The sequence below is a fragment of the Neocloeon triangulifer genome, unplaced genomic scaffold (genome assembly GCF_031216515.1).
Source record: "Neocloeon triangulifer isolate White Clay Creek 2 clone unplaced genomic scaffold, ASM3121651v1 ptg000022l, whole genome shotgun sequence".
In the NCBI taxonomy this organism is placed as follows: Eukaryota; Metazoa; Arthropoda; class Insecta; order Ephemeroptera; family Baetidae; genus Neocloeon; species Neocloeon triangulifer.
In genome coordinates, this window is record NW_026775562.1 from 7,001,215 (window position 1) to 7,027,459 (window position 26,245).

A 26,245-nucleotide genomic window follows, 5' to 3' on the forward strand; every position below is an offset into this window, starting at 1 on the left:
AATTACATCTCCAATACTCATTCATAGCATAGAATTGGCACTTCAGCATTACATATTTAGCCCTTTTAACAAAGTTGCTATAGTCAGCTATTTCTGTGCCGCAAGCTAATTAGCTTGCGGCCCATAAATAGCTGTAATTATCACAAATGGGGCAGTTACTATTTTTGCAATTTGCATGGCGTAGATGTTATGGCCTGTTATATCCCAATCAAGCCAGGCACAAGGTAAAAATCCCATATTTAGAGTTTTACAAAATTCACCTAACTAACCGCAATGACCCCGGGCTAACCTTTGTCTTGCTGGGGTTCAAAAATAAACAATTGGCTCGAATTTTGAGCTCAATCAATAAGTCCGAGTATAAAAAAAAATTAAAGAGCGACGGTTGCACCCTATAATGTGGGGAAGCGAACGTAACGAGCATACACATGCTATATCTGGTTCTCATCTTTTGCCTACTCGGAGGGATGGATATCAAACACGTCAAGTACCATTATGTACACGGTATTATTGGTTGCTATTGTCTGCGCGAACGAAGAGCGTACTTCGAAAGGGTCCCATGTGAGAGTGTAATTTGAAATTAGTTTCTGACGAAAAATTTTTATAACCGAAAAGAAGGAAATTATATTGACTGAATCTTTTAAAAAAAATGTAAGAGTTGAAACGTCTCCAGAAATATTGTTACGGCCGTTGCCATGATTGTCACAGATATCAAGAGGCTGAACGTGTGAGACGAGGAGTCGTTAGGGCGCTGCGCAGAGCCTCTTTGGGGGGTGACAGCACCTGCCTCCCCTTTTTTCTCCTTGCACCAAGCTTCCATGACCCGTCGGCACACTGACTTCTTCAACGTGCAAACTGCAGGTAAGTTCCGTCTTCATCAGCCGTTTAGATTCTAAGTTTAATTTTATTTTGATATAAGCGAATGTATACAAAGTAAACAGCTTTTGCAAGTCAATAAGGGAATAGTATCAATTTTTTGAAGCGAATAGTTTGCTCATGACATAAAACTGTTTATCCGTCACATATAATTTTAATTTTTTTTAACTCTTCATTACAACACTCTATGCTTTTTGGCAGAGCATTAAGTCAATTAAATTAATATTTATAATACAAAAATTATATGCTTACAGTTCTTTGTATTTGGAGGAGTTTGATGATTTGAATTACTATCATCGATTAATTATAATTATTATTTTTCATTTTATTATTATTATTTTTTAAAGAAATTGATAGTTGACACTCAATGACATGATCATGGAAGTGAAGATATCAAGCTTGTTTTGATGTTTTTTTTGCTGTAAAAATTTGTATTAAAAAATAAAACGGCACAACCAGTTTCGGTCACGGTCCGCGGTCCGCGACCCTAATTCATGAGTAAGAAAAATACGAAAAATTGAAAAACCAAATTTTTGTAACATAACTACTCAAAATCTTAAATCTACTAGCAAATTAAAGTACATGAGCTGCCCGCTTACTTATACAAGAATGAGCTAACTAAAGACAGATTCATTGGATTTATTGTGTGTGATTAGCGCGCGGCGCGGCTGACCACGGAAACGCCAAATGACATCGGGCACATAATGCCTTTTGATAAAAAGCTGTCTTCTTGCTCTCTCAAAAACTGCATCCATTCCATATAAATATATTGACTATTTTAAAAAGCGGTTATTACTATGTATGTTATTCAAATTTATTAATCGTACAAAAGTGCACAAAAGAGAGCCCTAATAGCTATGGCATTCATCAAGTAAATTCATTGTCTACTTGAATACTTAATTTGGATATATAGGCTAAATTATACATTTTATAGTTTTAAGCTTTTGCAAAATAAGTAAAAAAAACGAGATTATACTAATTATTTAGAGTGGAAAATTCGCCCATGTCGCAAAACTGATTTTCTAGCACACTTTTTCAAAAGCTCGTCATTATTACTACAGCATTTAATATTTTTTGTTAATGCGTTAATAACATAACTTGACCTTCGTGAGCCCACGCCCCTGTAAAGTATGTAACGCCTTGACACTTATCTTTTACGGGTTGCCTAAATCAGGTCTGAATGGGCCCCTTTCGGTCAGTGGGCCCGTGGAAACGTCCACATTTCCGCATAGGAGTTTCGCCACTGGCATTAAATATTCTCGGTATCATAGCAGCAGGACTGTCTTTTGATATTTGCAGTCTGCATGAGACTTCAACAAGATCTTCCCGACTAACATTATTCTGGTTATGTCGCGTAACTCTCCTGTTATCTGTAGTACCAGTACTTTACTTTTTGAACATTTGGCGATTTCTCACTAGGAACTTAAGATTCAAGATTTGTTTATTTTGTTAAGCATTATATACCACATAATATACATAGCAATAACAGCTTTTTAAAATAAGTCAATATACATTACTATTTAAACGATAAAATTCGTTCAGGTCATAGAATTGATGTTCTAGCTTTCACCATTTTTACAAGAGCCTCGTCATTTTCAAGGACTTTTAAAGATTTAGGTAATGCATTAAAGATTCTGGGGATCATAATTTCTGGGTTTTCTACAGATTTCTTGAGCTTAACTTCTTTCACAACCAAATCGTTGCAGCAAAGGTTAGTCTGATTATGTCGAGCTACTCTCCTCGTATCTACACTATCACTATATTTCCGAAATTGATTTCTGTTTTGCACTAAGAATTTTATACATTCAAGTATATACAACGATGGGACGGTCATGATATTATATTTAACATGACCGTGCCATCGTTGCATATTCAAGAATACATTCAAGAATAAACAAATACAACACCGTTAGTATTTCGTATTTTCTATAGATACCAGTGCTTCATCAAGTCAAGTCAAAGTACCATTTCCCGTGTAGTAAATGCCAGCAAGAGCACGCAAGATTCTCTGCTTGGACTACAAACTATTTGCGAAACTTTAGTCATAGAATAATGAAGACATGCTGAATCGATAATCGATTTGATATCTCAGAAAAATCTTAAAATTTTCTTCATGCCTAAAAAGTTAAATTTTTATTTTTCTCAATTTTTTACAGTCATATGTACTGTTGCGAAAAGTAAGAACATGTCTTTAACTACAACTTTCCTATCAAGTTTTTCTTTCCAAAAAGTCACAATATTAAATTATTATTGTTTCTTTATTGTATTATGGAATGTAATCACATGTAATGTCTCCCGTGCGACCCACCCATTTACAATTATGTCAAATGAAACATGTACAGCAGGGGGAAAAAGGAAATTAACATATTTACAAGATATTTTTGTAATTTATATATTCCTCCTCAGAACTTGTGAAAACTAACAAACTTTTTTAACAAGCCCACAAACTGAGGGAATCTCAACGCCAATCGAAGAGATACATGCAAATTATTATACAAACGCGACAAGCAAAGGAGCGCGGATTTTGCCGTCTGGACTTATCATTGCCTAAAGTACCGTTCAAAATAGAACACGCCGCAACAGTTCTATTCAACGCATTGGAAATAAATGCATTGTTAGAAGCTCTAATTTCCGCCTGCAGCTGCTTATATGCGTATTGGTCTCTTTTAAACTGCAATTTCTGCGGATGCCACGCAGGCATGCGCTTCACAACAACACTCTTTTCCATCAAATCGCGACGTTTTTTGACCAGCTTTATTTTATTTTTTCTATTAGCTCTCACAAGTTTCACTTTTTTGGGGACAAATTTGTTAATACCGTCCAAGAAAGTTGTCAGAAAAGCGTCATATTTATCGTCAACCGTGATTGAGAGCGCAACAGTACGCCAGCTTTGCAAATCCAAGAAGCCTATAAACTCAGCAATTCTATCATCCGAAAAATTGCGAGATTCAATATATTAATCACGCTCCTGCGGAATATTCAGCTTCATTGAAAAACGTACGCCCTCATGATCGGAGAAAATATTAGACTTAGCTGCACATTCGAAATCATCTAATTCACCTGGACCGGAAAAAATTAAATCAATCGACTTCGTGCTTGTACCCGAAATTCGTGTTACCATATTTTCATTCGAGAGATGCAGCTCAAATTTTTCAAAAATCTTGCCTTTGTCGTTCGTCGCAACATATTTATATTAAATTCCCCGGCTACAAAAATCTTAGTCACCTTTTTCTTTTTAACAACAGAGAGAATTGTGACTAACGCGTTCTCTAAATGAGCAAAAAACTCATCAAAGCGCTTGTTATTTTCTGGGTTTGTCGGTCACCAAGAAGTAAATTTTCTGCGACCCAACCTGTACGATTGTCGCAGCCGCCTCAAAGCAAAACTCCTCACACAGAACCGGAATAGTTAAATCTAAATTCTTATTTATTAAAACAGCCGCGCTTCACATAATATATATGCTCAACGCGTCCAAACCCAACTGCTAATTTATAATCTAATAATGGAAAATTTTTAATCTCATAATTATTCAGCCAAGTCTCTGTTGTTAAAATACAGAATAGTCTCTAATTAAAATTTAGCGCAAAGTCCTTAAAACGTTTCCCTGCCGCTGCCAAACCATGAAAATGAAATGGGAGTTCTTCCAACAAACCCTTTTATATCTCTGGTGTCCGTGGGAATTAAATTATGGCTTTTAAATAGTTATTTCGCAACTCTTTAACTTTTATTTTCCAAAATATGTTTCATTTTCATTAATTTCTCATAATATTTTTTCGATCTGGCGTGATCCGGGTCAGGGTTCAACCGAGTCGCAATCAAATTCGACGCTAAAAAGGATGACAAGAACAGGGTTGACGAGCGCGCTGATTTTAAGCACGCTCGCGCTCACGCTCTTTTCTGAAAATTGCGCTCGCGCTCCCGCTCGCGCTCTCCAACTTTTCCTCACGCGAGCGCTCAAGCTCGCGCTCTTTACCCAAAAGAGCGCTCGCGAGCGCTCTTTTTCTGGGGTCGCTATTTTTTAAATGAAATTGTTATTTGGATTGGTTTTCTTCAATATTTCTTAACGTACAATTCTATAATCATTGCTATTTTATGTATGATCTAAAAATATACTTATTTCCATTGAGTTTCATACAAATATTTTTAGAAAATTTGGAAAATGAAAAATTCTCTATGTTTTTCGAGCAATATTTTACCAATTTATGGTCCCCAAAAAGAGCGTAAATGAGCGCTCTTTTCAGCGCTCTTTTGAAAAAAACGCTCGCGCTCCCGCTCCCGCTCCCGCTCGCGGCATGAAAAAAATCGACGCTCGCGCTCCGCTCTTTTGAGCGCTCTTTCAGAGCGCTCGTCAACCCTGGTCAAAAAGAGATAGGGCAAACGCAAAGGAATGGTGCGAGCTCCAGGATTCTAAATGTAGAAGAAACGAGCTTTGGAGCTTTCTAACGGTGTGCATATTATTGCGTGTCAATTTATAATTCTGGGAGAAATTCGCGTTTGAAAACGGTCAAAATTTGAAAACAGTTCTTGGTCGTATCTCAAAGCTTTGAAAAGAACACGATCGTTCGGAGCAAAAACGGCACACCGGCGGAAAGCTCGTTTCATGAGGATGCCGAAAATGCCCATACACGTAGCATTTATCTCGTGATCTATACGGAATAAATATTATCTGAATCTGAATCTGAATCTGAATTTGCAACAATGTGAACAAATAAACAAACAACAGCAACATTTTAGTCTGATAAGCCCCAGCCGATAATTTCTTTTTCTTTGGCAATTGGCTGGACTCATATTTTCTATTTTTTTTTCTAATTTAAAAATGTATAAAAAAAATTAGATTAATCAAAAAGTTACACTGAATTCTGACTTCTTAGGGCTTTTGTTCGTAAGAGAAAAATTACGAGTGGAGAATAAATAAATAAATAAATAAATACGCATGCGCACGATTACAGGATTTTAAAGTCGTTAAGGGCTATGGTGGAGGCATCTCTCACGTGATGTGAAGAGACACCATTAGCGTGCATCTCTCACCCTTTTGTGTTACCAGGACTTCGATTTTTTCCACGCGCGTGAAAGAATCCAATGAATGAGGCTGATTCCTACTATCGATCGCTGCCGAGAAAGGAGGCCGGCCCTATAGGGCCGTGCGCCACCTGAGTAAGCAGCCCGCCCCATCGACTCCATCCCCGAAGATAAAAGCACCATCACCCTCAAACTCGAATTCAGTTAGCAACAGAAGGAAATATCCAAAAATCCCCAGCAGCAAATCTCTGCGAAAAATCGCGTAAATAAATTCAAAATATTAAACTTAAATTTTGGGCGCCAGTTGTCGGGAAATCGAGTGGCTTCCCGGATGTTAAATTACTTATTTACTTTCTTAAGCATTATTTATAGGGTAAATATAATTAATAGACACAATATTTACTTACTTTCAAAGGTTCGTTGTAATTAATAAGCCTTTTCACAAACAGTTAAATTATTTAACTTTTTGCAAAATGAGTACTGGAGTGCAGTGTATAATGAGAATAGTGTAGATAAGAAAAGTGAAGTATTTATGAGTATATTAACAAATTATTTTGAAGATTCCTTCCCAATGAAAAAAACAGTGAAAAGAGCTACTCTTATATTTATTATTTTTTCTACTCAAGTCATACAAAAAAAATTGAAATTGGAAAAATGAGCAGAAAGGGTATCGAATCGGGAAAATAAACTTATCTGCTCAAACTAAAAACCTGAGAAAAGAAGCATTAGAATTATCACAAAAGAGTAAAATTATACAAACCCTGAACAAAAATCTGAAATTAAAAATAAAATAAAAATAATGAAATACCAGGTTGGAAATTGTATAAATAATGAGGTACGGAAGTATAATGATAAAAAAATTAAGGGATCAAACAATAAATCAAATTACCTCAATAATATGTTTGTTGAAAATACGCCAGTAAGCCCGCATATCCCGCCCGATAATAGTAACATGAGCGAACCATTATAAATTACATCTCGAGCCTATGTCTGACTACGAAATATACAGTGTACATGTAAATAATGTGAATAGTCATGATTGCTCGAATGAGCTAGACTGAAATACAAGGTGTCAGATAATATTATTAAGTTGATATATTTAGCTCATGTACAAAGTCATATAATGTATGGAATTGTAATTTGGGGGGGCTCCAGCCATTTAATAAAAGTATTTAGAGCACAGAAAAGAGCGTTGAGATCTATGGCGGGCATTCCTTACTGGAGATCTAATGTAGCGTTGGATACTTGTAAATTAACCATTATTTATTTATTCCCCATTCGATACAGTCATGAATCATGAATACAGCAAAAAAACCTATACAGAAAAAGTACAGAAAAAGCTGAAAATACATTTTAAAAGAGACATACTGTTAATAAGGGGGTGAATGGAGAAATGGCTTTTCGCTAGCAAACAACTTGCTAAAGCACAGGACCCTCTCCTTTGAAAGAGAGTGTACCGGCCGCTAGAGCCATTTTTTAAATATAATATAATGACCCTGCCATCGTTGTATTGTATATACTTGAATGTATAAAATTTCTAGTGCAAAACCGAAACCTATTTCGGAAATATAGTGATAGTGTAGATACAAAGAGAGTAACTAGACTAACCTTTGCTGTAATGATTTGGTTGTGAAAGACGTTAAGCTCGAGAAATATGTTGAAAACCCAGAAATCATGATCACCAGAATTTTTAATGCATTACCCGGCATTACCGAAATCTTTAAAAGCCCTTGAAAATCACGAGGTTCTTGTAAAAATGGTGAAAGCTTTTGTATTAGAACATCAGTTCTATGACCTGAACGAATTTTATCGTTTAAATAATGATGAATATTGACTTGGAAATGAAGATTCGGGCTTTTCCTCGTTGCAAAAAATTTGTCTTTATTCAAAAACAAACGGCTCTACCAGTTTCGGTCACGGTCTGTGGTGTTTTTTCAATTTGCTGATTTTTTGTATTTTTTCTTGCTCATGAAATAGGGTCGCAGACCGTGACCGAAACTGGTAGAGCCGTTTGTTTTTGAATAAAAACCAATTTTTTGCAACGAGGAAAAGCCCGAATCTTCATTTCCATGATCATCTCCTCGAGTGTCAACTTCTTCAAACGAATATTGACTTATTTTAAAGTGGTTATTACTATGTATATTATGTGGTATATAATTCTTAACATAATAAACATATCTTGAATCTATTCTCGCTTTCTGCAGCTTCACGTGCCACGTGATTTCGTTGCGGGAGCCGATTTAAAATATTTGCTGTATAATATGCTTAATTGGCACTTAAAACCTCTGAAATAAATAACAATATGTGATGTTACAATTTAAACAAATAAACAACATTAATATTTTTTTCAATATCAAATATTCTTTAGTTTATTAACCATTAATTTCGAGTAGCAATAATAAAATTTAAAATAAGTCGAGGTACAAAACGGTGAAATTCGTTTAAGTCATGGAATTGGTGTTGCAGTACTAATTCAATTCAAAGCTTTTACTTCCTTCACAATTTCCTTGTCATTTTCGAGGTTGAATAGTAATAAAATAAATAACTTTGCAGGATGATTCGCGGTATGTCCTCATTTAGTCAAGGGCTGTGCGCTTCCGGACATGCCAACATACTCAATTTCTTAATCATCCTCATCCATGTCAGGTAAATATCAATACACTTTTTTTTTCTATGTTTTATATTAAATGACTACAATTTAATTGACTCATGGGGGGTTTCAAGAAAAATTGAAACTGGGCGAACCTCGTTGCAATGGAAAAAAAAGGAAAAAAAACCCATAATGCGACCTGCGGTCTGCTGATACTTAAAGAAACCTAGGAGTTTTGTCGTTTGCCTAAAACTAAGTTAGAGAATAACAAAATTAAATTGGGAAAAGTTTAATTTAAAAAAAAAGGCACAAATTAATTGGAGTCAGTTGTCATTTATTTTTTCTTTGCAATGAGGTTCACCTGGTTTCAATTTTTCATGAAATCCACCTCGAGTGCTAAAATTCAACCCAAAACTGCGGGACGGGCCCGCTATTTTACTTTGTGTTTTTCGATTTACAAGCGCAGACGTTTCTAGAACAATAGAAGAGTCAGACAAAAAAATCAGCACGCCAGGAGGCGGTGCGATATAACCCAGCACAGCCACCGTTCAGTATCAGTCTTCTCAGTTCTCAGTGTAGCTGACGAGACCTGAATTGGCCGAAACAGCTGTCCTAGTGTGGACGATTACTGTTATTTTGCCAGAAATGAGAAAAATCGTAAGGTTCCTTGCCCTGGAAATATCTGGCAAAGTCGTAGTATGAAGCTTTTGACTGACTCCTTTGTATCATTAATTTCTGCATTTTTTTTCATTAAAATTTAATTTTCCCTATTTGATTTTTTTAGTTCTTTTTTATTCCCACTTAGTTTTAGTTATGACACGACAAAACACCTGGGTTTTTTAAAGTACCAGCAGACCGCAGGTCACCTTTTGGGGTCAGTTGTCCTTTATTTTTTTCCCCTGGCAAGGAGGTTGGGAAAAAGATAAACTTTTTCAAGTAAACCTTTGAGCATCAAAATCCATTCAGGAACCTAGAATAATTTTACTGACCAGAAATTTGCAGGAAAACGCAGTTTTTTTTTAATTACTTAAATAATTATTTTATTACTGAGATAATTATATTGCTTACATTAACTATAACACAGACAAAATTTGGAACAAAACTAGTATATTCCAGACTATATATTTTAGGAGGCAAACATGGCTTTAATACAAATACCGATTGCCGTAGCTGGTACCTGCAGCTGGATTTGAACCGTGATATTCCGATTATAAAGCGATGACTATACCGGTAGGCCACACCTCAAGTGGAAGTAATTTTATGTAAAGTTAAATAAATATTATCGAAACTTAAAATAGTTGACTCAATAGCACCACACTGAAAAGACATTTGTAACACACACAACAACGATAAATAAAGACTTATCTAGCAGCAAAAAAACTATTAACATTAAGCTCTGACGGCAGCAGTGTACCAACAAAATTTTGGGACGAGCAGGGTTTGGAAAATACATACATATAACATATAATAATATAATTAAATTTGATTTCTTAATTCAAATATCATGACCGAGTTTAATAAAAATCCTACTTTGGGAACGGTATATTATTTTTCTAACATTGCCATTAATAAAAATGGTCCTATAATTGAAGGAATAAATATTTTTATGATTACACAAAATAGTGGAATTATATTGTAGCTAATGAAATATGGTAACTTAACCCTTTCGTAGCCAACATTCCATGCCAAAGACCAATAAGACCTAAGACTAAGGATTGAAATGTGCTCTGTCCCTACTCAAAAGACGCACAATATCAGTTTATATATGGCCACCAATTTTCAAATTTTTTAATTCACCGGTTTAAAAACCATTTGACATCAAAATTTTTTTTTCTTTACTTTAAAATGGTCTGCGGATTGTTGAAAATAGTAATTTGAGACTTGTTTGAATGGCTCATTACACAAAATTTTTAGAATTCATTGCTTCTTTGATTTGCTCTATACCAAAAGGAATAATTTCGTTTGCGTATTTCAACAATAGCCACTCTAAGAAAAATCCTCTGGGCAGAAAAAAAGACAGTTTCGGTTGCGAATCTGAGCACAAGCATGTTATTTTTTATCTTTTCAAAAATGTGTGGCTAAAAAGCATTTAAAATTCTGCCATCAGATATTGCTACAGCTTAGAATTCAGTGAAATCCTACCAGAAGACGCGCGGCTGTACGACAAAATGCGTCCACCAAAGAAGGATGGTGCACCGACCACCGTGTTTTTCCACGTCACAGTCATGGGCCTGGACTCTATTGATGAGACCTCGATGACGTACGCCGCGGACATCTTCTTCGCGCAGACCTGGAAAGACCACCGCCTTCGTTTGCCAGAAAACATGACGTCCGAGTACCGACTGCTCGAGGTCGACTGGTTGAAGAACATGTGGCGTCCTGATTCGTTCTTCAAAAACGCTAAAGCAGTCACCTTCCAAACCATGACCATTCCCAACCACTACATGTGGCTCTACAAGGACAAGACTATCCTATATATGGTTAAGTACGTAGCTAAAATAAATCCTAAAATCCAGATTTATTTTAAAATGATACATTTTTGGCTGATGCTTAATAAATAAAAAGAAATCTTAAATTATACATTTGTTTTGAACAGATTGACTTTGAAGCTCTCTTGCGCAATGAATTTTCTCATCTACCCTCATGACACACAAGAGTGTAAGCTGCAAATGGAAAGCTGTGAGTAATAATGATTTTATTAATTATTAAAAGTGAAAAGCATTATTTTTACAATTAGATAAGATTAGATTAGATTAAAATTTATTGCATTAGACATATGTTGTACATCTCCAATTTTCGTTACAACAAGTCAATAAAAATTGGAATAAAAAACACTGGGGTCAGTTTATTTTAATCAACGAGCAGCGCATTTGCTCATGAAATAGGTTGGTACTTGAATTAATTAGTTTTTAAGATTTTGATTTTTTTATGTTAAAATGTTGTTTTTCATTATACTTTGTATTTTTCTTGCTTATGAAATAGGGCCGCAGCAGACCGTGACCAAAACTGGTAGAGCCAGTTTTTTTTTTTTTTTTTTTAATAAAAAACATTTTTCTGCAACGAGGACAAAGCCGTAGACTTTTATTCAATTCAATTTATTTTTCTCCAAACAAGTCAATACAATCAATTGTGAAAAAATTGGTTGGGAGAAAAATAGGCACACAGTGCTAGTGAACAACTCACTGAAACCTCATAACCGCGTATTACCAAGAGGCGATAAATACCCGATTACTCGCCGCACTGCAGCCTAAACTACGGGGGGAAAAAATTCAAATTTGTTTAACATGCTCTTTGCACAATTTTGGGAAATTATTAGACGCACACGATTTTAACACAGAAGGGAGGGAGTTCCATTGGGACGCGAGGCGAAAGGGAAATGAGTAGAGGCTGAGGTCGGTGCGCACTTTCGGAGGAATGAACCGGTGGTGCTCTTCGACACTGTTACTGTCTCTTATCTTTCGGCCAGTCTTTATTCGCGCCATCGCGTCCATGTCGGTGTCTCCGTCCAGACACTTTCGGAAGAAAGTCAAGTCGTTGTACTTCAGCTGCTGCTGGACGGAGAGCAGCTCGGTCTTGGCCACCTCGGAAATATGCCGCCCATACACAAACCGAAGGGCCCTATTTTGAATTCTCTCAAATTTTAAAATATTTTTCTGGGTGGAAGGATGCCATGCGGGGGTGGCGTAGAACATGAGTGGCTTTACCATTGTTTGATAAGCGAGCCGCTTCACTCTCGGGGTGCAGCCGTGCAGGTTGCGGGCCGCAAAGGAGAGAACTTTGGCTGCCTTGCCGCGTGCAATGTCTGTATGCGTATTCCACCGCAGGTCTCTGCTGATGTGCACGCCAAGGATGCGCTCCACGCTGCTGTACTTGACGATGGTGCCGCCGATGGTGTACTGCGTTTCAAGCAACGTTCTGGCGCGACTTATGTCGAGGATGTGGCACTTGGACGCGTTCAGCTCTATTCCATTTACGGCGCACCAAGCGTTGACGGCGTCCAGGTCGTCCTGAAGCTGGACATAGTCGACGGCCGACTGAATTTCCCGCCAGAGGGTGGCATCATCGGCGTACTGGACGAGATTTGATCGGATGGCGCCTGGCAGGTCGGCAACATACACATTGAAAAGCAGCGGCCCCAGCACACTGCCTTGGACGACACCGGACAACACGTCTTTCGGCTCTGACTTAGCTCCGTTAAAAACCACGAACTGCGTGCGGCCTTACAAAATGTCGGGAAACGATCGGTCATCGTTGGTACGGGGTGGCTAGGATTGATTGAAACGATAATTACTTAATTTAAAATGTTGGTTGTTATTAATTAATTAGCCCTTTTCTTTGCACATATTACAAAACGCAACTGTGTCACTTGGCTACTCATTAAAATTTTAATTGTCGAATTCTTGGGGTGCGTTGCGCAAGAAATAGGAGTTGTTTCTCAGCAGTTTTCTCTACTTCCGCTGCTACCCAGGGCAGGCATTGCTTAAATGGGGTGGACGAGGCCCCATAGCAAACTGGCTTTTCCCCCCCGGGACAACAGAAGCAGATATACCTACGAGTTGGAGATGCATTTTTTTTTTGTAGTGGAGGGATGAAATGTGGTTTTGAGAACCAAAATTGAGAAGGACTGAACTCCAATTTTTTGCGCAAAGCAATGAGTTGAGCGAGTTGAAAATTAATTTGTTTCATGCATTTGTTTGTGTTGTGTTACATTTTAATTTTTGATTTGCCGAAAGTACAGTTTGTTCGTGAATTTTGATTGATTGTTTTGTGTTTTATTTGTGTATTGTGTGATTGGTTTAAATTTAATTTGTTGACGAGTGTTTAAATCTAAGTAAAAGGGGATGAAAATGCTCATGGTTTACCCTCTAAAATTGAATGGGGGCGCCTTGAAGAGGCCAATATGGTTCCTGTATTTTGGAATTTTTTTTGTTAATTAGATGTTGGTCAAGGCACCATGGTTCAAGAGCATTCTGAAACTGAGAAGAATTTTAGTATTTGGTTTTTTTCCCATTTTTCGGGGTTTAGGGGAAATTTAAAATTGGTTCCGAAAATAAACTTCAATTTAAACGAGGTTTTTCTATGCTACTTTTTGCTTCGACTCTACTCCCATTTTTTTCTATTTGTCTATTTCTCCCAGTCTAATCTAATTTTTCTTCAATCTATTTTGCTCTACTCTATTTTGCTCTACTCTATTTTTTTTTGTCTACTCGATTTCTGTTTTTTTTTTTTTTTTGGCTAGAAATTATTATTTATTTATTTTTATTTTTTTTGGGTTGACTGAGGTGTTCCTTTGACAATGAGGCTTGAGGGAGAGTCAGAAATACCGGGCCCCCGCTGGCGGGATTGGAATCGGGATCAGAAACCGTGCCACCATTTTTTTGAGACCTTTTACGGGGTCATCGTCCCCTCGAATGAAGCCTAATCGTCAATGGGTTTCAATTTGACTCCGCGGGAGGGTGGTGCTTGGAGATACCGGGCCTTCCGGGGTTGCGTCGGGCGCGGATTAACACCCGACTCGCCGATGAGGAAAGCCACTAAGGGTCCGGATTCACCCATCGCGAGGGTCATTTCAAAGACACCCGGATTTGTCATTAAAAATTTGGTGGATTGGGCCCATTGGATTTGAGCAGTAGGGGAAGGGGAAGAATTGAAGGGGAATTAGTGTTAGGGGTTGATTAGCTTGATTTTGGGTTCCAAGGCGTATTTGTTAATTTTGGTAATTTTGTTTCACAAAATAAGGAATGGTGGTGGAGGGGGAAGATGGAACCCCTAGCCAGAGCCATGGCCCAACTTGGCCTTCAGGGCACGATATTCTTCCTGAAGGAGAGCCATTTGGCGACTGGAACACTCTTCTTCAGAGTGGCCAGTGAAGAGAATGGGCAAAGAAGTCGTCATGATAGGTAGTCGTGGGGCTTGTCTCCGGAATAATGGCCGCCGAATGTGGCTTGTTGCTAAGCAAGGATGCGCGTAGGGTGGAGGGTTTCGGGGGCTGTTAGTTGGGCGCCAGTTGTCGGGAAACGATCGGTCATCGTTGGTACGGGGTGGCTAGGATTGATTGAAACGATAATTACTTACTTTAAAATGTTGGTTGTTATTATTTAATTAGCCTTTTTCTTTGCACATATTACAAAACGCAACTGTGCCACTTGGCTACACATAAACGACTCCTCTATCAATCTTGCTGCTCTGTCACCTGATGCCCTGTCTGTCTCTCAGCTTCGGCCACGAATGGTGCAACAAGCACCATCAGTGGCCGCTCGAGGAAGTGCTGAGTTTACCCCGACAAAAAATGATTCAACCCATTGCAGAATTTTTCCTTTGACGCCATAATGGGACAGTTTAGACAAAAGTCGATCAAATGGTACTCGGTCGAAGGCTTTTTTCCAGTCAAGGGTGACTGCATGGACATGCGCGCCGCTTTTCTGATCCACGATTGCTGTCCAGCTGTCCACTGTCTGACATAAAAGGGTTGTGCATGACCTTTTAACTCTGAATCCGTGCTGGTTGTCTGGAATAACTTTATTTTCCTCAAAAAACAGCTGAAGCCGGTCACGAACAAGTTTTTCCCACTAGAGATGACATGCTTATGGGCCGGTAATTTATTATTATTATTATTATTACTATTATTATTATACTATTATTATTATAGGCAGAAAGTCGATTCTAGCGAAAAGCACCCGCGCAGAACGAAGCGGCTCCGTACTGCGCCAATAGCGCTCACCCGCAAGAGCTCTCAGCACTTTTTACTGCGCCAGAAAAACCTCGTCCAGCGCTTGATTCGACCCTCCCCAAACCCCAAATTACAATGCCATAACTCATAATTGTCTGACAATAAGCAAAATATACCATTTTCAAGTACTTTTCGTCAACAGAATGCATCAAATTTTTAATCAAAAAAACCGCACTATTTAATTTCCCAACCACATAATCTGAATACTCAGAGTCCACTTCAAATTGTGTGCAAGGAACAAGCCCAAAAATTTTGTCACATCTGATTCAGTATATATTTTAAAGCGTAAGGATTCATCGATAATTATTTTTTTATTTGTTTATTCCCCTTTTTTGCAACGCACAAAAAATGTACACCATACAAAAAAGCGGAGCCTATAATGTGGTCGGCCACACTGTTCGATGGCTCTTTCATTATTTGCTGCAGGAACCGTTGACAACCAGAATTTTTGCTGTTTTTAAAACAGTTTTTATTGTGTTTCAGTGTCGCATACAACGGATGATATGATTTTCCAGTGGGACCCTGAGGTACCATTGGTAGTCGATGAGAGTATCGAGTTGCCGCAGCTGCAGTTGGTCAAGAATAATACTGCAGACTGCACGCAGGTCTATTCGACCGGAAACTTTACCTGCCTAGAAGTTATTTTCATCCTAAAAAGACGTCTCGGCTACTATCTTTTCCACACCTATGTCCCAACCTGCCTGATCGTCATAATGTCTGTGAGTATATAAAATGAATCAAAGATTCCAAAAGGTGAATAATGATTCAAAATGAAGTAAAAACAGCAAGATTCGAAATTCATGAAAGAGGTAGAAAATTTTTGTGAGATGAACTATTTTTGGATTTTATTTTTTCGTCTTGATCCTGCTTAAATAAAGTTTTTTCACCCGTGTTTCAAGTCATAAGAGCAACAGAAAACATCATTGCCGACGTGAAAAGCCATCTTTGATGTTAAAAAATATTATTCTAGTTTAGGCAAAATCGTGATTCAAGTGGGGCACTTTTTTTTTTAATCGGCCACACTTTTGGCAAGGGTCAACCGATTTGAATGAAATTTGGCAGGTCGGTTGCTCTTAGGGCGTAAACAAATAGTTTAGAAGGATTTTTGAAAATTCTCAAAATTGCCTATTTTACAGGGGCTCAAAGTTGCTGATTTTGAAAAATGGCGTTTTCAAAAATCGAAAATATCTCAGCTCCTGTTGCAGATAGCGCATAAGTTTATATAAGCAAAATTGTAGGTAATTAGACGCCCTACAACTTTTCTATAGTGACCAAGGTCGTAGGTCAAACCTGAAGGTCATTTATTTTTAGCTCATTTTTTTCAGGCTCTACCAAAGTACCAAGGCAATAAATTTTTTTGATTCCAAAATAGCCAAAAGTTGCTCCAGTTAGTAATAAACATCATATCAAAATTTGGTGATACTTATTTTTTTCGTTTTTGAGATATTCCGGATCAAAGGGCAAAAAACGTGGTTTTCCGAGCGTTTTTTGTGCACAATTTATTTTAAACCTCCATAAGTTTTTTCCTGTTAGAGTTAGGATTAAATGTATTATGACAAAAAATAATTGCCTTTAATTTTTCTTGCAGATCATGTATCACACATGGTGATCAGGTCACAAAAGGGCATTGACCCCATGGTGACCTGTGACCTTTTTGAATTTTTTTACGTGTGTGACACATGGATGGAAAGAGAATGTCAGCAGGAACATTTTGGTACCCGGATTTTTGTTCTAGCATCATTACAAGTGAAGTTATCATAGATTTTGTGAAGCAAAAGTTGGAATCCGACGAATAAATTATTTAAAACAAGATGTAACTTCACATCTATTGATGCTAGAACAAAAATCCGGGTACCAAAATGTTCCTGCTGACATCCTCTTTCCATCCATGTGTCACACACGTAAAAAAATTCAAAAAGGTCACAGGTCACCATGGGGTCAATGCCCTTTTGTGACCTGATCACCATGTGTGATACATGATCTGCAAGAAAAATTAAAGGCAATTATTTTTTGTCATAATACATTTAATCCTAACTCTAACAGGAAAAAACTTATGGAGGTTTAAAATAAATTGTGCACAAAAAACGCTCGGAAAACCACGTTTTTTGCCCTTTGATCCGGAATATCTCAAAAACGAAAAAAATAAGTCTCACCAAATTTTGATATGTTGTTTATTACTAACTGGAGCAACTTTTGGCTATTTTGGAATCAAAAAAATTTATTGTCTTGGTACTTTGGTAGAGCCTGAAAAAAATGAGCTAAAAATAAATGACCTTCAGGTATGACCTACGACCTTGGTCACTATAGAAAAGTTGTAGGGCGTCTAATAACCTACAATTTTGCTTATATAAACTTATGCGCTATCTGCAACAGGAGCTGAGATATTTTCGATTTTTGAAAACGCCATTTTTCAAAATCAGAAACTTTGAGCCCCTGTAAAATAGGCAATTTTGAGAATTTTCAAAAATCCTTCTAAACTATTTGTTTACGCCCTAAGAGCAACCGACCTGCCAAATTTCATTCAAATCGGTTGACCCTTGCCAAAAGTGTGGCCGATTAAAAAAAAAGTGCCAGTGGATAATTTTAACACCTCCATAAAGACTCTTGTCGTCATGACTCAAGTAATCTTGTCTGATATATCCGACTGGAATATTTGTTGCAGAATTGAGAATTTTTGGACAAAGTCGGGACGCGTAAAAGCAAACTGGGGTCCGATTTGGCACCGTGTAATGTACCAAGCAATTAGCAAAATCTTTCAATAGTAAACTTCTTTTTCGTTACAAAATTAACATTAAATTAATATTTGAAAATCATGCACCCAACCAACAACAGGCCTGTAACAGCTCTAAACTGGAGCCAATGCCGGCCGATGATGCTGACCGGGCACAGCTCTTTTTTAGGCCTATTGCAACCCTACCATAGAGCAGTGACAGCACCAAGTAGAGCTGCTGCTTCTCTACCTTAGAGCGGTGGCTGCTCTTGTGAAAATTTTTCTCCTTTTCTATATTTGTGATTTTTACACCTTCTTGCACAAAAGCATTCCAATGACTCATGACATCCGTTCAATCACCGACAATTTTAAAAAGTGGCTTATTATTGGAATTTTTAAAATTTTTGACGAATTTGGAATCCACACGACAAAATAAAAATTTGGCAAAGTGTCATTTGTAATTCTACGACATTTAGCGGCAAAGTTAGAAAATTAAATGTTGATTAATAATTTTAACATTTAATTTTCTAACTTTGCCGTTGGAGGGAAATTGCTTGAGGGATAGTCTTTAAGGTCTGGTGGCAGGTCGTCCCAGAGCTTGACGATTCTGAAGGAAAAAGCGCTGCGGCCGAATTTATTGTTGGTCGTTGGAGGCTGGAGTGCTTTTTATCGTCGCCTCGCAGCTAGCGACATGATAATTCGGGCGCGCGCATTAAAGTCAATCTCGCCGCTCTTTTTGAAGAAATAGACATAGAGGTTAGTGTACCTGAGGTGCGCGTGTCAATGGGCAGTCAATGGGCAATCTCTGCTCGATTGGTGGTGGAAGGGTGCGGCCGTAGATGAAGTGCAATGCCCGATTCTGCAGCGTGGGGTATGCCATGGAGGGAAACCGTAAGTCATGATTGGCTTGACGACAGAGAGGTACGCAATTAGTTTGACACGGGGGGTGCAGCCGCGCAAGTTACGGGCCGCGAAGCAGAGAGATTGGGACGCCTTGCTGCACACAATGTCCATATATATGGACCTGCCGCACCGAAGTTCCCTCGTGATGTGGACGCCGAGCAACCGCTGTTTGTCCACGTACTCTAGCGCCAATTTTCATCATTATAGCTTCTTGAGAAGACGAACCAGTCCTTCATTTCTTCTACTCGAACCTCAAACTCGATGTGCACTGCGTTGTGGTCGGAGAAATTGACTTCTTTGACTTCAAATCTAGCATCACACTGAAGGGAGGTGAATGCGTGGTCAATGAGTGTGCTGCTGTGAGCAGTCTCTCGTGTTGGGGCATTTTTATTGAATAGGTGCATCTCGTAGCCTTTCATTGTGCTATTTAGTTTCCGGCTTTCGGCGGAGTCCTGGAGCAGGTTAATATTTAGATCCCCCAGAACAATCATCTCCTTCTCTGGTGCCAGATTTTGCTCCACAAGACTCTCCAGGTTGTCGAAGAAGGACTTCATAGTGCCGTGGTTGGGTGGTCGGTAGACAGTAAGCACCGTCAACGTTGTTTTCTTAATTTTAATTTCACACCCTGCCGTCTCAAATTCATTTTCGATAGAAGAAGTTGGAATCTTCTTGTAGCTAAAATTAGCATTTGATGAGACGAGAACAGCACCTCCTCCGTATGATTTTTTATCTTTTTTCTCTTTCCTGCCAAAAAATTAAATTGTTTTGTAGCCTTTTATACTAAAGTAATCGCCCCGAGAGCGATGATGTGTGGTTTTTTGTTGAGGCTGTTGACATGTTCTTTGAAAGGATGCAAATTTTTCGGCTTTGAGCAAACCCTGTACCATTAATAGCATTATTCTCAAATTTTTGTGGGTTTTGGCGGAATTTGTAATTGTCACTTCTTCTTGGTCATCTTTCTGGTCATCTCGTTTTTTGATTTGATAGCCACCGCACTTGCTTTACGCAGTTTCTGTGACGTTGGAGAGCTTGGGCACGACGATGATGATGATGCCGAGTTGCCACCCTTGTGCTCTCTGGATTTTTTTTCTTAACGTCAGGTTTCTTAAAGAGCGACTTGACTATTGCTTTGAGCGGAGAGTGACGAGTCTTCGGCGTTACATCTTGCTCATTGTCGCTCTCAGAGTTTTGGCATTGGCACTCATATTCCTGAGTTTGGCCGCGACTTGTGTCTTGCGCCGCGCTTTGGGAATTTGTTGGAGGCGCTGCTGTCGAAGCCATTGCAGGCAGGAGTAGCTTCTGACTGCGGCTTATTATGCACCGTGTCAGTTTCTTCAGGTGCTTCCGCATTATTGTCTGTCTTTCGTGGTAGTGGTTGTGGTGGTCGTGTCGCTTCTTCTGATTTGCGTCGTGGTGGTAGTGGAGGTGCCTCGCCGTTGCTGAACGTGGCGGCTGCGGGCTTCGGCCCAGGCTTTTCTGGTGTCATTTAGCTACTCTGTAATTTATCATCAACTCTCCCCGCCTGAATGTCTCTGTCATTTTAATCTTGCGCCGTGCTTTGAGCAGAGCTTGGAGGCGCTTTTGCTGGGCTGGTTTTAAATTTCGCGCTAGTCGCGTTGTCTGAGAAACATTTATTGGTTTTAGGGAGTGGAAGACAAGAGTAACATCAGTGTCATGAAATATTTCTTTAATTTTAGTCACTGTGTATTTCCAATGCAGTCTATACACCTCGGGTCGAATCAGAGCAATTCTTTTGATATTCCTTTCTACCATCTTGTCCCTGATTGATACCAGGGAAATCTGCAGGTTCTGCAGGTAAGAATGAATTCCAAAGTGCGGTATATCTTTGCTCCTTTTTCTGCATACGGCGTGCCAAATCTCTCTGCTGCCGCCCTCTATCGACTGCACAAGAATGAGGAGAGGCCCAGGACACTTTAGTCCTCTGCCATTTTTCAAAAAGTTTATCACGTTTAGCCATCAAAGAGCAGAGCTCTGAAGTCATCCAAGGAGCACTTGACTTGCGGTTAGGCCGGGCCCTTCTCTAGGGACTTTTTCGTGAAGCGTTTGCCGACTGTTTGTTAGGAAAAGTCAAAAGTCTCATTTGATGTGATTTTTTTAGAAAGAAAAACTTATTGAGAAATTTGTGGCTAAAGACATGTTCTTTCTTTTTGCAAATAGTATATATACTGTTCAGTTGTATATATACAACTGAATTTTTTTTTTTTATATTTGAGAAAGAATTGAAAAATTAAAATAATATTAAAGTTTTTAAACACAAAGAAAATTTTCAAGATTTTTCTGAGATTGCCAATCGATTCTGCATGTCTTTATGACTAAATGTTTGGAAATAAATTCGGTCTGCAATGTAATTTTTCAGTCTGCAGTCTCTTTCGGCCCTATTTATCATAAGTTCTTTTAAGGGTCCTTGCACGCCAATAATAATTAAGCGAGGGTGGACTAATGCCAAAGATTATTTTGTATATGTTGATCTTATGTACATTTTTTTAAATCTAAGCTAGCGAATTATAATTTTTATAGTGGGTCTCATTCTGGATCAAGCCTGAGGCAGCCCCCGCGCGCGTGACTCTAGGAGTGACCTCTCTGCTGACCCTTTCAACGCAACATGCAAAATCGCAGGCCTCTCTGCCACCAGTCTCGTATCTTAAGGCCGTGGATGCCTTCATGTCCGTCTGCACTATGTATACTTTCTTCTTCTATAGAAATGTCTTAATCTTGATTTCTTTCAACAAAAGCTTTGTATTCATGGCACTGATGGAGTATTGCTTGGTGAACATAGTGCTCGGCGACAACGACGCTCCCAAACCGGCGGCGCCCAAGCCTGAGCCAGACAAGGTATTTGAATTAGCAGCCAAGGTAGGCCTTTGACCGATTAATGGGTGTGGTTTTAAATTCTATCGCTTAGGAGAACGCCCGTATCCTAACTGGACAACCGCCAGGTATACCCAAGCTGACCCATGCCCAGAAGTGCAAGCTGCGAGCCCTTAATATCGACCGCTGCTCGCGTGTTGGATTCCCGCTGCTCTTCTTCCTTCTCAATGCCAGCTACTGGATTCTCTTCTACGAGTTCCTTTAAATAAGTAATAAGTCGCATTTCAAATAAATCCTTATAATTGCATGGGTTGAAAGGAGGATAGTTGCTGGGAATTTGAAGGATGATCTAACAATAATATTCTTTGAGAAAGTCCGTGAAATAAATTTGATCAGATTATTTAATTGAAAATGAGTTTATCAATATACAAGATATATTTTATTATTTTCAATATATTTATTTTATTTGCGACGTATTACTTTTTACAATAGAGGGATGATTTGATTCGTGTATATGTGTGCGTGAGCCTGAGCGCGTGGTTTTTTTAATTAAAAGCTCGGCAGTTACTGATATTTTACAAAAGAATCAACGATTCAAAAAAACCCTTTTTGGAATTGTTGATTCTTTTTTACTTTGCAGGAAAAATATATCCTACATCCTGCTCATGTATTTGATATTGAGATTTTTTTCTGAAAAAGGAAATAAAGTAATTAAATAATTACTATTGTAATGTACTAATGTAATCGAAAGTTTTATTTTATGTAAAATCTTATTCATTCTGCTACAAACAACTAGAAATTAATCCAGTTTTTGAAAATGTATTCTAAAACAGTCATCAACATATATGCGGTCAACATTTATTTATTTCATTGGGAATCTTCACAATTAATTCTGTAGCAAAAAACAATAATTAAATTACAGTATGCAACTAGATTTTCATGGAATTGTAATACCTTTCTGATACCATTTCTGCTCATTTTTTTTCAATTCAATTTTTTTTCATGTATGACTTGAGTAGAATAAACAACAATAAAGAGTGATTTTTTATTGTGGCCCTAGATTATGTTCAGCAGGCAATGCTTTTATTTTGCATCTTGACCAAGAGACTCTAGTCAAGTAATGGCTCGCGTCTTGTTCAAGTAAAAGACGCATATCATAAAAGGGGTTTTGATCAAGACGCAACCTGAACAATCGTAAAAATTGATGCTTGATTTTTAATAAAGATCAACCCAAAAGCACAAAATAAAAGATAAAAAAATTGGTACTTTCATCTGCAAAAACAGAATAAAAGGAAAGCTGGAGAGCGACTGACTGCTCTGCGGCAGCAGCGGGGTTTTTATACCCGCTGCGGCCGCCCAGCATTCGCGCGATGGCACGTCATTGGCTGTTACTCGTCACGTGATCTTGTCTCTCACCCCAGAGACTTAAGAAGCCTCTACAGATCTTGCCTTTGAATTAAATTTATAATATGTCATTGGTTGTTACTTATGCACATTTCAAGTCTCTTGCACTCCCTAACTTTTTATGGCTCCTAATAACACATAATTAGAGGGGAGGTGATTTTTTTCTTTTTTTCAAGTCAAATCAAACCGTTACCGCTGCTGCCGCTGATCAGACAGTCGCTCTCGTGAAACACTCCTGTCCTAGCCAGTAGTGCTTGGCAAATTGTAAATTTTTTACAAAGTTTCATTGCATTTGAATTAAATTTATAATATATCATTGGTTGTTACTTATGCACATTTCAAGTCTCTTGCACTCCCTAACTTTTTATGGCTCCTAATAACACATAATTAGAGGGGAGGTGATTTTTTTCTTTTTTTCAAGTCAAATCAAACCGTTACCGCTGCTGCCGCTGATCAGACAGTCGCTCTCGTGAAACACTCCTGTCCTAGCCAGTAGTGCTTGGCAAATTGTAAATTTTTTACAAAGTTTCATTGCATTTGAATTAAATTTATAATATATCATTGGTTGTTACTTATGCACATTACATTAGATTAGATTAAAATTTATTGCATTAGACATATATAGCACATCTCCAATTTTTTGCCTTTACAACAGGTCATTATGATTATAATAAATAGGTTTAATCAATCAACTAATCAATATCAAGTGTCGCACGCCATTAGTTTCTCGACGGGGGTGGGCAAGCCTTTAACTAACCCTCCTCAAATACTGCAGGGGAAAACCACCCCCGAAAACCCTGCAGCTGAGTCTCACTCTTCCAAATTTAGGCATTCAAATTTACATGTCCAATATTCATTCATATATCATAGAGTTGACACTTCAGCATTGACACTTTTAACAAAGTTGCCATAGTCAGCTATTTCTTTCAATACATTGGGTAATTTGTTGTATACTCGTGCTATCATTATCTCAGGACTTTCATTCACACAATTTAGTGAGCTTGGCCTTACAAATAAATCTGTTTCAACATATGCAGTAGCACGCGTAGTTCGCACTACAACACCTGGAACATCACGATTCATTTTAAACTTTTCAGGAAATTTACGCACAAACTTAACACACTCCAATATGAATAGACAGTAAGAACTCCAAATTTCACAAATAGTGGTCTGCATGAGTCTAGAGCCGAGTTACTTCTCCAATATTGAACGCCAGCCATCGCTCTTATTACTCTTTTCTGCGCAAGAAAAACATCTTTCATATGTGTAGAACACATTTCTAGTCTGTCGCACTCCCTTAAGCGCGGATCTTTTTATGGAACTGTTTATGCTTTAATTGGTGCGGCGAGGTTGGCTGCATCTTGCATGGATAAATTTTGTATTGATAATTACGTTTAAATTCGTAATTTTGCGTTTCCAGCACCCTAATGCGGCTTTATTTTCTGACTCGCCCCCTATTTTTGTGAATGGCTAATCCATTTTTGTTGCCCTAATGACATAATTTCTTGGATTGTATATCATGGAAAATTTAAAGTGGACTGAGCATGCGCGGATTATGTTGTGGGCAAGTTGCATAGTGCTGTTTTTCTTGTGAATAATTTGTTGAAATTGGTTAATGCTAAGCACTTGCCCATGTTTTATAATGCATAATGTATAAATGTACACAGTTATGCAGTAGGGCATTGTTTTTTGGGGTGGATCAGAGCTGGCAAGAGTGTTTTCGGCACAAAAGCGCCTTTGCAATGGTCGGTGAACAGTATATTGGCCTGGCCCAACGCCAGTTTGTTCGGCGCGGCCTCTCTTCAGGAAATTAAATTTTTTGCCCTTGTTTTCGATTCATTTAGCAGAAGGCCTGCAAATTTGTGCGTCCATACCCTGAGGATTTTGTGAAAACGCGAGATGTTGTATGTGCCTATTTCGGTCCAGACGTGTCTATTTCTAGGAAAATCCGCTCCTTTGCATGTCGCGCTTGTGTAATAAATTACATATTAGATTGGAGTTAAGATTTCCTCAGTTTGTGGGCTTGTTAAAGAAATTTGTTACTTCCCACGAGTAGTAATACACTAAAGAGGAGTATGTAAAATACAAAAAGTGCTTGTAAATGAGTAAATTTCTTTTTTTCTCTGATCTTTGTTTCATTTGACAAAATTGTAAGTGAGTGGGTCACACGGGAGATATTATATGTGAATACATTCCATGATGTATAAGATGTATGAATAATTTTCCTTCGCAAAATTAAAAACGAAAATAAAATACCGTATTATGATGATTTTTGTTGTTTATATGTCAAATTGTTACATCACATAGCTTCAATTCAATGGTTAAAAACTGTTATTTAAAAAATTGTGGGACATAACTACTAGCTAGAATTTTACTACAAATTCCGAGATCAAAAAGAACTCATCCGCCGCAGTGAGCGTTTGGTTGACTAGGTTTTTATTCTTATCACATCCAAATTTTTCAGTTTGAAAACTGTTTCACTGGGCACTGGGCAGGTTTAATGCGTCTGGAAGATTATTCCAGGGGCCGCTTACCAAAGTCTTATTCGGATTAAATTTCAGGTGATTATCACTCGCATATTTCACTATGTCAGAGTTTGCTTGTATTGTCTTTTCATTCACCTCAGAGGCAGTTTTACCTTTCACTATTATTGTAGAGTCATCGGCAAAAATAACTAATATCGCAATTATAACAATTAAGGGCAGGTCAATCGAATATGCGCTGTAAGTAAAGGGACCGAGAGATGTACCTTGCGGCACACCTCTGTTACTCTCACGCAACTTAGATTTAATTATTTCTTCTACACACTTATCATTCAGAACTTCTCAGTTTAACTAGCTGCTTTCGCTCTAGTAAAAATGACTTGATCCAGTCTAACGCTTTACCATTGACACCAGGGTGCGTCCAGGAAAGATTTGAGGGTAAATGTTAAAAATTTTTCTTGAAAACATGCCATTCCAATTTTCAAGTATGTTGTTGGGGTGGTCAAGAGGCCTCGCTCACCAAATTTTCAAGTCAAAATAAGGGGTGCTTTTCCGGGAAATCAGATTTTTCAAAAAACAAAAAATATGGAATATCTTTGCTCCTATTGAGAAATTATTAATAATCTTTTCACTTTCAGACGTAACTTTTTACGCCCGACAACTTTTCTGTTGACAACTTTTGCGTAGATCAAAGGTCAAGGTTG

At 38.1% G+C, this 26,245-nt stretch overlaps 1 protein-coding gene across 3 annotated transcripts; it reads left to right on the top strand.

The window, feature by feature from the left end:
- Positions 1–25,335, top strand: LOC132204285 (glycine receptor subunit alpha-2-like). Of its 3 annotated transcripts, none has more exons than XM_059632693.1 (8): positions 1–858; positions 8,446–8,538; positions 10,590–10,967; positions 11,079–11,161; positions 15,696–15,931; positions 21,364–21,524; positions 21,579–21,678; positions 21,749–25,335. In XM_059632693.1, the coding sequence occupies exons 2-8, from the start codon at positions 8,447–8,449 to the stop codon at positions 21,917–21,919; spliced, it is 1,221 nt and encodes a 406-aa protein (XP_059488676.1). In that variant the 5' UTR covers positions 1–858; position 8,446; the 3' UTR covers positions 21,920–25,335. The 3 variants fall into 3 exon arrangements, with proteins under 3 accessions (XP_059488676.1, XP_059488673.1, XP_059488675.1); XM_059632690.1 differs by having other exon boundaries at positions 6–858; positions 21,579–21,699; XM_059632692.1 differs by lacking the exon at positions 1–858 and having other exon boundaries at positions 1,246–8,538; positions 21,579–21,699.
- The last annotated feature ends 910 nt before the right edge of the window (positions 25,336–26,245 follow it).

What these genes read in the sequence shown, in the direction of transcription:
- LOC132204285 (XM_059632690.1), top strand. Translation starts at nt 8,447, where the DNA reads ATGATTCGCGGTATGTCCTCATTTAGTCAAGGGCTGTGCGCTTCCGGA. An exon ending in GCCTGATCGTCATAATGTCT is followed by an intron (nt 15,932 to 21,363) that starts GTGAGTATATAA and finishes TAATTTTTATAG; the next exon opens with TGGGTCTCATTCTGGATCAA. An exon ending in TTCATGTCCGTCTGCACTAT is followed by an intron (nt 21,525 to 21,578) that starts GTATACTTTCTT and finishes TTTCAACAAAAG; the next exon opens with CTTTGTATTCATGGCACTGA.